General features: G+C 45.0%; 1 protein-coding gene across 1 annotated transcript in view; it reads left to right on the top strand.

The window, feature by feature from the left end:
* The first annotated feature begins 2,892 nt into the window (after positions 1 to 2,892).
* The window catches only part of LOC124777269 (nose resistant to fluoxetine protein 6-like), a 189,703-nt gene continuing 183,272 nt past the window's right edge, over positions 2,893 to 9,323 (top strand). Inside the window, exon 1 of the mRNA XM_047252601.1 lies at positions 2,893 to 3,144. Within this exon, the coding sequence (XP_047108557.1) occupies positions 2,898 to 3,144 (247 nt within the window). The 5' untranslated portion in view covers positions 2,893 to 2,897. The remainder of the gene's footprint in view (positions 3,145 to 9,323) is intronic.

Below are 9,323 nucleotides of genomic sequence, written 5' to 3'. Positions count from 1 at the left end.
ATTTACTGCATTTTTATATTTTCTCCTTTCATCAATGAAATTCAATATTTCTTCTGTTACCCAAGGATTTCTGCTAGCCCTCGTCTTTTTACCTACTTGATCCTCTGCTGCCTTCACTACTCCATCCCTCAGAGCTACCCATTCGTCTTCTACTGTATTTCTTTCCCCCATTCCTGTCAATTGTTCCCTTATGCTCTCCCTGAAACTCTGTACAACCTCTGGTTTAGTCAGTTCATCCAGGTCCCATCTCCTTAAATTCCCACCTTTTTGCAATTTCTTCGGTATTAATCTCACCTTATTATTCCCCACTCTTTTGGCTACAAATAGGAGGGTTGGAACTTAAATAGTGACAACTATTTATTCACAACCGATACAAAAGAGTTACATGTTTGCACCTGTTACTGTCCTTCAAAGTAGTCAACAGCGTTGTGTGGAACCCGTTGCCAGCGATTTGGAAGGCGTAGTATACCGTTAGCAGAGCCTGTTCTGTTGATCGTGCGAATGGAGCTGTCTACTGCATGTCGAATCTCTGGAACCGTTTTGAAGCGAATGCCACGAAGTGGTTCCTTCATCTTCGGAATCAAATCAAAGTCACAAGAACTGAAGTCCGCGGAGTATGGTGGATGGTACGGTACTTCCCAGTCCCATCGACGGAATAGAGCAGCCACAGCTTGCGCTGTATGCGCCCGCGCATTGTCGTGCAATATGATAGGTGGGTTGCACAGAAAGTGTCGCCGCTTCTTTCGCAAAGCTGGTAGCAGGCGATACTCCAAAAACGAACAGTAATACTGTGCACTGACGTGGAATACGCTTCAAAACTGTTCCAGTGATTCTAAAGGCAGTAGACCGCTCCATTCGCACCATCAACAGAACAGGCTCTGCTAACGGTATACTACAACTTCCACATCGCTGGCAACTGGTTCTACACAACGCTGGTGACTACTTTGAAGGACACTAACAGGTGCAAACATTTAAGTCTTTTGTATCGATTGCGAATAAATAGTTGCCACTATTTAAGTTCCAACCCTCGTATTATCTTAGTTCAATGCGACAGCCTTACGCCACCTTACTGGGAGGAATTGTATGCGGGCATGATACAACTCTACTGGTCGGCGTCGGAGCCAACGTCTTGCTGCATCAGTAACCTCCGCTTCACCCACGTACTGCTTCCTGCAGAGTGAATCCCTCATTGGGCTCAACAGACGGTCCTTCGATGCTCTGCATCGTCTTCTATTAGGCCACGAGGAACCTGGCAAGTACATACTTTTACTCAAAAGATATAACTTTTAAAGTTACTTTCTTGAATGTTATGAAAACGTCACGTAAGTTTCGCGGAGCCCATCAGTGGTCACCACTGAACCCCAGGGTTCCGTGAACCACAGTTTAAGGAAAACATACGTGAAAATGACCAAAATTATGAAAAACATTTTATTAGCTCTTCATTTAACACATGGTGTCTCTTGTTTCATATATTATATTCCAAGTGGTCTACCGGTGCGTCACCACTACCAAACAAGACCTCCAGTTGAGCAGCGAGATTTTTAATAGTGATCCGCCGATCATCTCGAATGAGAGTATCCACAAGTTCCAACACAGGAGGAGTCTCTGCTGTGCGCTGCGGGTCGGCACATAGGAGATCGGACACGTTTGTGTGACTGTTGCGATGATGACAGACTTCTCGCCCGACGACTCACCGTACTTTTGTCCAGTTACAGGCCTCCGCAGACATTTTTCAAGCGCCTATGAATATCAGCGATACTCTTGTTTTCCGGCAAAAGAAACCCAGTGACAGCACTCTGACTGGAACGCACCTCTGTTATAGATACCATTTTGAAGGCTACGTATGGCTCCGCCACCTACGGGTTTTTCGTGAAACTACAGAGGCCGTAGCGGAAATATTCACCGATGTCCCGCAACAAATTCCGCATTTTTTAAACCGAAATTGGCTGAGAAGAAATATGTTGCATTACTAAAATTTATTCCATTTTATCACTTCGTCTGATGCCCGCCCCCGGCAGCTGAGTGGTCAGCGCGACGGACTGTCAATACTAAAGGGCCCGGGTTCGATTCCCGGCTTGGTCGGAGATTTTCTCCGCTCAGGGACTGGGTGTTGTGTTGTCTTAATCATCATCACTTCATCCCCATCGACACGCAAGTCGCCGAAGTGGCGTCGAATCGAAAGACTTGCACCAGGCGAACGGTCTACCCGACGAGAGGCCGTCGCCACACGTCGTCTTCTTCTACTTTGTCTGATAAGCAACCAACGTGAGATTTGAGATAAAAACACGGTCTTGGTTGCAGAGGTTTTTATTTTCAAATTTCAGTGACGCGTTTCGACTTTGGCAAGCATATTCAAATTAAAGAAACTGGTCGCGGCGCACGCCGTCCATAAAATCATTATACGATGCGAATACATCGGCAGAATGCGATTGGGATACGAAAAAGGTGAAAATCCCCATTAGTTGTTGAACGCCCCGTCGTACCAGATACAGTCTCGTGAAATGTGACGAATGTTTCTGAAAGATCATATATAACAACAGATTGCACGGAGTGTTATAAACTTCTTACCATGCAGCATTGCGAATTGTACGGGAGGACACCTTTATATATGGTAGTCTCTGCCTCGCGCTTTATAGTGATTTACAAGGAGCAGATTGAGAAGTGGAGGCAGAGCGACGGTCTGAGGTGGAGCGAGCAGTGGTTCAGCAGCGAGGCGAGGTAAGGCGACCCCGTGGCGTGGTAGCTTCCAGGGCCACCCGGCACCATCTCGTCCCCGGCGACCCGGTAAGGCGGTTGGTGGCGGTGGCGGTGACGTCCTCGGGCAGACCTTCCGGAGCCGGCTGGTACCCGCTGCGGCGGCGCACCGGCGGCAGTCGCAGCGCACCCCGCGAAGCGAGATGCGGCAGGCGGCAGCAATGGCAGCGGCAGTGGCAGTGGCGATCCTCGCCTTTACCCTGGCCGCCACAGCTGGCGTGTCCGCGGCGCCCACCACGGACCTGCAGCTGGACCAGGCAGCCGCAACCTCCACCACGGAGGACTACATCACAGTCTCGCTCCTCGCGGAAGACGTGCCCGTCGATGAAGAAGAGCCCACCGACCGCGCCGTGAGGCCTGTGCCGCAGCAGCAGCCCGATGCTCAGACAGGTCAGTGTTCACTCTCTCGCAATGCCACAGCACGCACTTTTCCATTAAAATTGTTCTTACGCAAGTGACACTCGTCTGGATGGTGTAGAAGAGTAATCGAGCCGTAGGTTGTTATTTTATTGGCTATGGAGATGCTTATTACGTCTCGGTAGCTACGCGGTCAGCGCGGTGGATAGCTATCCGAAGGGGCCTGGGTTAGATTCCCAGCCGGGTCGGAGGTTTTTCTCGCTCAGGGAATGGGTGCTGTGTTATCCTCAGGTCCATATCGACGTAACTGACATTACGCTATTGATATGGCTGAATGGGCGTATCCAGAGAGCCAATAAATTGGGAAAAAATAGCTGGATGCTGTCACACAATCAGTAGGGTTTTGTTGCATCATGCGCAAGGGCATTTGCAGAAGCTTACCCAACAGGAGGCAAGATTCCGAAACTGTCACTACTAATACGACTGATTCAGCGGGTTTAAGAACGTTTGCCGGCCGCGGTGGCCGTGCGGTTCTAGGCGCTGCAGTCCGGAACCACGGGACTGTTACGGTGGGAGGTTCGAATCCTGCCTCGGGCATGGATGTGTGTGATGCCCTTAGGTTAGTTAGGTTTAAGTAGTTCTAAGTTCTAGGGGACTGATGACCTAAGATGTTAAGTCCCCTAGTGCTCCGAGCCATTTGAACCATTTTTTTAAGAACGTTTAGTACACAATTTGACTCAAATTCCACAAAACTTGTTGTATCTGAAACGCTAGATAGGTCTCCACTCCATGTTGTTTAGGTAGATGATTTTGACACCGCAGTGGTAAACATATTTTATCTCACAAAGGAATCACACGCGTTGGCTGCGAGTGGACATCGATTTATATTGATGGTGATAGTTGAAAATTTGTGCTGGACAGGGATTCCAACCCGGGTCTCCTGTTGCGAGGCAGCTGCTCTGATCGCTAAGCCAGCCGGACACAGTGGTCATCGTAACTGTACTGACTACCCTAGGATGCCTTCCGTCAGACACAAATTCTCAAGTTATCCGCACACTACAAAAGTAGTGCCCCTTGCCCATTAAGGTGAGAACGGCCAATGATCTTTTCAGTGCGGGTGCACACTAGGATCGAACTCTTACGAAAAGCGGCGAAATGCGGCGAAAAATGAGGATAATAGGCAAGGGATGCAACATTAGTAGTGTGTCGATAAGTTGAGAATTTGGGTCTGACGGGAGGCGTGCTGCGTTGTCCGCGCAGTTGCGAATACCACTCTCTTCGGACGGCTTAGATTCAAATGGTTCAAATGGCTGTGAGCACTATGGGATTTAACTTCTGAGGTCATCAGTCCCCTAGAACTTAGAACTACTTAAACCTAACTAACCTAAGGACATCACACACATCCATGGACGGCTTAGAACCGGCACGGTAGCTCCTCGTGTTCGGTCGAAGCACTGCCTGACCTCTGTAATAAAAAAAGAACTGAATGAAGTATTTGACGATAAACTCGAAGGGGGTGTCATGTGACGTCCGTCCAGACAAACTGACGAGAACAGTATCGAACAAAATGAAGAAAAAAAGCTTAGCATTAAAACCCCGTAAAAAAAAAAAAACAGTGGTCAGAGCATCTGCCTCGTAAGCAGGAGATCCGGGTTCGAATCCCGGGCTGGCACAAATTTTCAACTCTCGCCATTCATTCACATCAGTGCTCCCTCGCTGTCAATGCCTGTAATTCCTTTGTGTCTTAATTCATAGAGGCTGCTCGATCAAAATTGTATCTATTCTTTCGGACATGTCCGATAGAACAGACGCCACATGTACATATTTTATCTGTATATACTAAGCACATACTTTTGTATTTTTGATATGAACGCCACCTGTTTGATCCAGCAAGCCCAACCTTCATTCTTCTTGTGATTATTTCCAGGGTATTCAACAAGTTATTCGCAAGAAATATTTTATTTGGTGTACCAATAATGACAAATCTTTACATAAAATTAAAAATCTGAACTTAGAAAAAACTCTGAGATCAGTTCCGAAATCATGATGGCTTGCAACATAAACAATCACGGAAAAAGACCAAATTAATTCCTCAAAGCGGAGAAACTGAAAGAAACAAAAATCAAGAGAGAGTATTTAGATTTACTAGAATCATAGATAAATGGTGCTAGAAATGTGCGAGAATTTTGAAACGAATATGAAATCTGCGCTTCATATTCCAGGAGGGGGAAATATTTCCCTCTTGTCCCTCACGCCTCTTAACGAGGCCTAAAGACATAGTCACGACGCGAAAGCTTATACTAAATGACGTTCTTCTTTCGAGCTTGCCAACCCATCCATCCCATTACGTCGTAATTTAACAGCTGTCCAATTTAGTATTAGCTTTTTTTCTCATTTCTGGCACTGTACTGCAGTTTTGATAAGAAAAGGGAAGTGGACGCCCCCAAAAGTAGCAAATACTTCGTACGCAAGTAAAGATTCTGGAGACTAAACGGCACGGGTTGTTTAAAAAGTGGCCGTCTCCTGACGCTATACGCAGGGCGGCGAGGCTTCTGTAACGGAAAGTGCCGGCCAGCGCATATACAGTCAGTGCCGCCTGCCTTTGTCCCGGGGTAGAATAAAGATGAGGAATCTATAGCAGCAGTTGCCTTGTCAGTGTTTCGCTGTAACCCAGCTCTGTAGCGGAAATCACTATGTGTACTTGAACGCCAGCACTTGGCCAGGGTGTAACCGATATGAGTGCAGAAACAGGAGTTTTCTGGATATGTTCAGCGTTAAATCCCATGCAGCTCAAACGCAGTGCGTACATGTGTCGACGGTAGCGTTAAATTTCCCAGCCTCTTCAGTCTCAAAGAAGAAAGGTAGGGCCGGCCGTGGTGACCTGTTGCGATTTGGTGTAAAGATTTTATATATTTTATTCCTAATAACGAGCCGGCCGGAGTGGCCGAGCGGTTCTAGGCGCTTTAGTCCGGAACCGCGCGACTGCTACTGTCTCAGGTTCGAATCCTGCCTCGGGCATGGATGTGTGTGATGTCCTTAGGTTAGTTTGGTTTAAGTAGTTCTAAGTTCTAGGTGACTGATGACCTCAGATGTTAAGTCCCATAGTGCTCAGAGCCATTTGAACCATTTTTGAGAAAGGTAGGCTAGATGTTGGCACCAGGTTTCATATCACCCTCTGGTTTTCTTTTATTTCCATAATTCGCCATAACAAAAAAGGAAACAATGCATCCTCTTGCTGGCTACCACAGTAATTCTGAACAGACGTGTGATTCACTAGAATGAGAAGAGATGATGCATTCTACGTCACTACTTCATAACGCACTGCAAGCATATCGTTAGAGACAAACATCTGACTCCTTTTTTGATGGAACAAGGAATCTGTTAGAGTTTCTTAAAACGAAATTACTTTTTTTGTAGTTAGAAAATTGAATGTTGTATAGCACTGTTGCCTAGGAAATGGCAGGGATGGATTCAGCCGACTAACGGAAAGGGTGTTTTTCCTTCGCGTGTTTGTGGAGTATAGGTGAGTGTAAGGGATGTGAGCTTTGTATAGTGTTATTTATGTGTTGTACGACTATGATAAGAGAGAGGAAAAGGTGATACTCGCTACCGACACATGGCCTACTCTTCTCGAATAGCATCGTGGGGCCCACCGAGCTTTCCGAGGGCAGACCACCATCAATAGTGTCACATGCGTTCTCTTCATGAGACTCTGCGGAAAGGTTTAGAATTTAATACAGAGCACTGGTGCAAGGACTGTTTATCAGCAGCCTTCAGGCTAAATATTGGCAGTGAATCTTTCACTCAACACCAGGATTCGAAGCGGCGTACCTCCGAGTCGGGCGCCACCGCACAGGCTTGCTTAAGCGACTGGGTACGGAGGTAGGTTTTTTATTTAATGGCGCCCTCTTGTAACATATGGACGCTACTGATCAATATTTCGATTTTAGTGAGTACACAGATAGGATTATACAGGTAGTAAGAAAAAGTCTGAAAAGTTTCTAAAGGTGTCGCAGAGTAAGTTGTGCTGAGAGATAATTGTTAAGAAAAAAATTCGATACGTTACGCCTTTTCCATGATAATTAGCAACAAGGCCGTTGCGCGCGCAAATTCAACTGGTCCGCCAAATACAATTAGCGTCAGTTGTTCTCATAGCGAAGATGATAGCGCAGACACTGTTCAGCCTTTGGTTCTGGTCCGGTCCTTGCTACTGTCCAGTGCCCAATTTTTGTTCGATTTTAGGCAGCCGACCAGAAAACACGCTTGGCGACACCGTCTCTGGTGGACGACTTGAATTTGCGTGCGCAGCGGCCTGATTGGCTAACTTATATGCCAATTAACTCGGAAACAACTCAACGTATCGAATTTTTTAGTTATCAATTATTTCTCAGAGCAACGTGCCCTGTAACACCTTTACAAGCTTTTCAGACCGTTTCTGACCACCCTGTAGATGAATATTCACGCAACGAACGAAGCATAGGATGTAAAGTAGGGTGAGCAGGCGTCCCGTATTTTACGGGATCGTCCCGTATTTAGTTTCAGTTCCTTTCTCATAGGCAAAATATGGACGGAACGAATATTGTCCCGTTTTCATTAAACGTCTCGTATATTTTGAAATAGCGTATTTTTAAGTAACGTGTAGGATAACCAAATGAAGAGCAAATGTGGTCATACACTGAGGATAAAGAAAATACACTCTTTGATTATACCAAAATGAACGAGGTCTCACATTTTGAATTTCCTTACAACTCAAGATAACTGCTGCAAGAATCAGCAGGTCATTACTGCCTTTGTGCTAGGTCTACCTTGAACTAATGCAACTGTAAAAGAATGTCCTCGATCGCAAATGATTAATGAATTGATGAAATGAAGGGGTTTAATGCCGAGGCCTTTAAGGTAATAGTTACAACTGAGATTCATTTTTGGGATACCTCACCTGTTGATTTTTATAAAATTCCGTTTGAAAATATAAAACTTCTGAATGAAATACATTCTTCTACAAAACACAACAAAAAAGATTTTTCAGAAACCACCCACGGCGAAACTTCCGGGCCAATTGATATTAAAATTTGAGTCACCCACATAAATAACAATCATTTTCCAGCCTAGTTAAAAACATCCTTATATCAAAGTGATAATTGTGTTTGGCATGTGACAACAATAAAATATTTACTCGATTAGCAACACAAGGTATTTTGAGTCTTTTTAGTGAGAATTTTAAGAAAATGGTACGATGATCTGTGTAGTTGTAGCGTAAACCAAGTAGTTTAACATTAAGCTACTATGTAGATACGGTATTAACAAAAGTTTTCGCAAAATTTCGGTTCATTTTCAACTTCTAATTTGGGTCCTATATTTTGATTTTAGAAATCTGGTCAACCTTAATGTAACGTCCTTCGACGAAGAGGTCATTACAGACGGTGCACAAGTTAATATTGTAGTAGGATGGGGAGGGATATGAGTCTCTTCCTTAAAAATAATAATAAAAAAATGATTCCCACATTCGCGATGTAGGGGAACCACGGATAACCTAAATGAGAATCGCTAGACAGAGATCTGAACTCCCACTCCTCAGACAAACAGATACACTTTACATTCCATCTGTCCATAGTAAAGATATCCTCGAGGATGTAGAACATAAAACAAAAAAGAGATCCTTGACGATATACAAAATAAAATAAAAACATAAATACATATTTCCAAAACAAGAGACATGGTACGAGGTGCATTCAAGTTCTAAGGCCTCCAATTTTTTTTCTCCGGACTGGAAAGAGATAGAAACATGCGCATTGTTTTAAAATGAGGCCGTGTTCATTGTCAATACGTCCCAGAGATGGCAGCACCGTACGGCAGATGGAATTTTACCGCCAGCGGCGAGAATGACAACTGTTTTAAATACTTAAAATGGTGACGTTTTCCTTGCTTGAACAGCGTGCAATCATTCGTTTTCTGAATTTGCATGGTGTGAAACCAACTGAAATTCATCAACAGTTGAAGGAGACATGTGGTGATGGAGTTATGGATGTGTCGAAAGTGCGTTCGTGGGTGCAACAGTTTAATGAAGGCAGAACATCATGTGACAACAAACCGAAACAACCTCGGGCTCGCACAAGCCAGTCTGACGACATGATCGAGAAAGTGGAGAGAATTGTTTTGGGGGATCGCCGAATGACTGTTGAACAGATCGCCTCCAGAGTTGGCATTTCTGTGGG

Source organism: Schistocerca piceifrons, chromosome 2 (genome assembly GCF_021461385.2).
Source record: "Schistocerca piceifrons isolate TAMUIC-IGC-003096 chromosome 2, iqSchPice1.1, whole genome shotgun sequence".
NCBI lineage: Eukaryota > Metazoa > Arthropoda > Insecta > Orthoptera > Acrididae > Schistocerca > Schistocerca piceifrons.
This window is presented reverse-complemented; position numbering and strand designations above follow the sequence as displayed.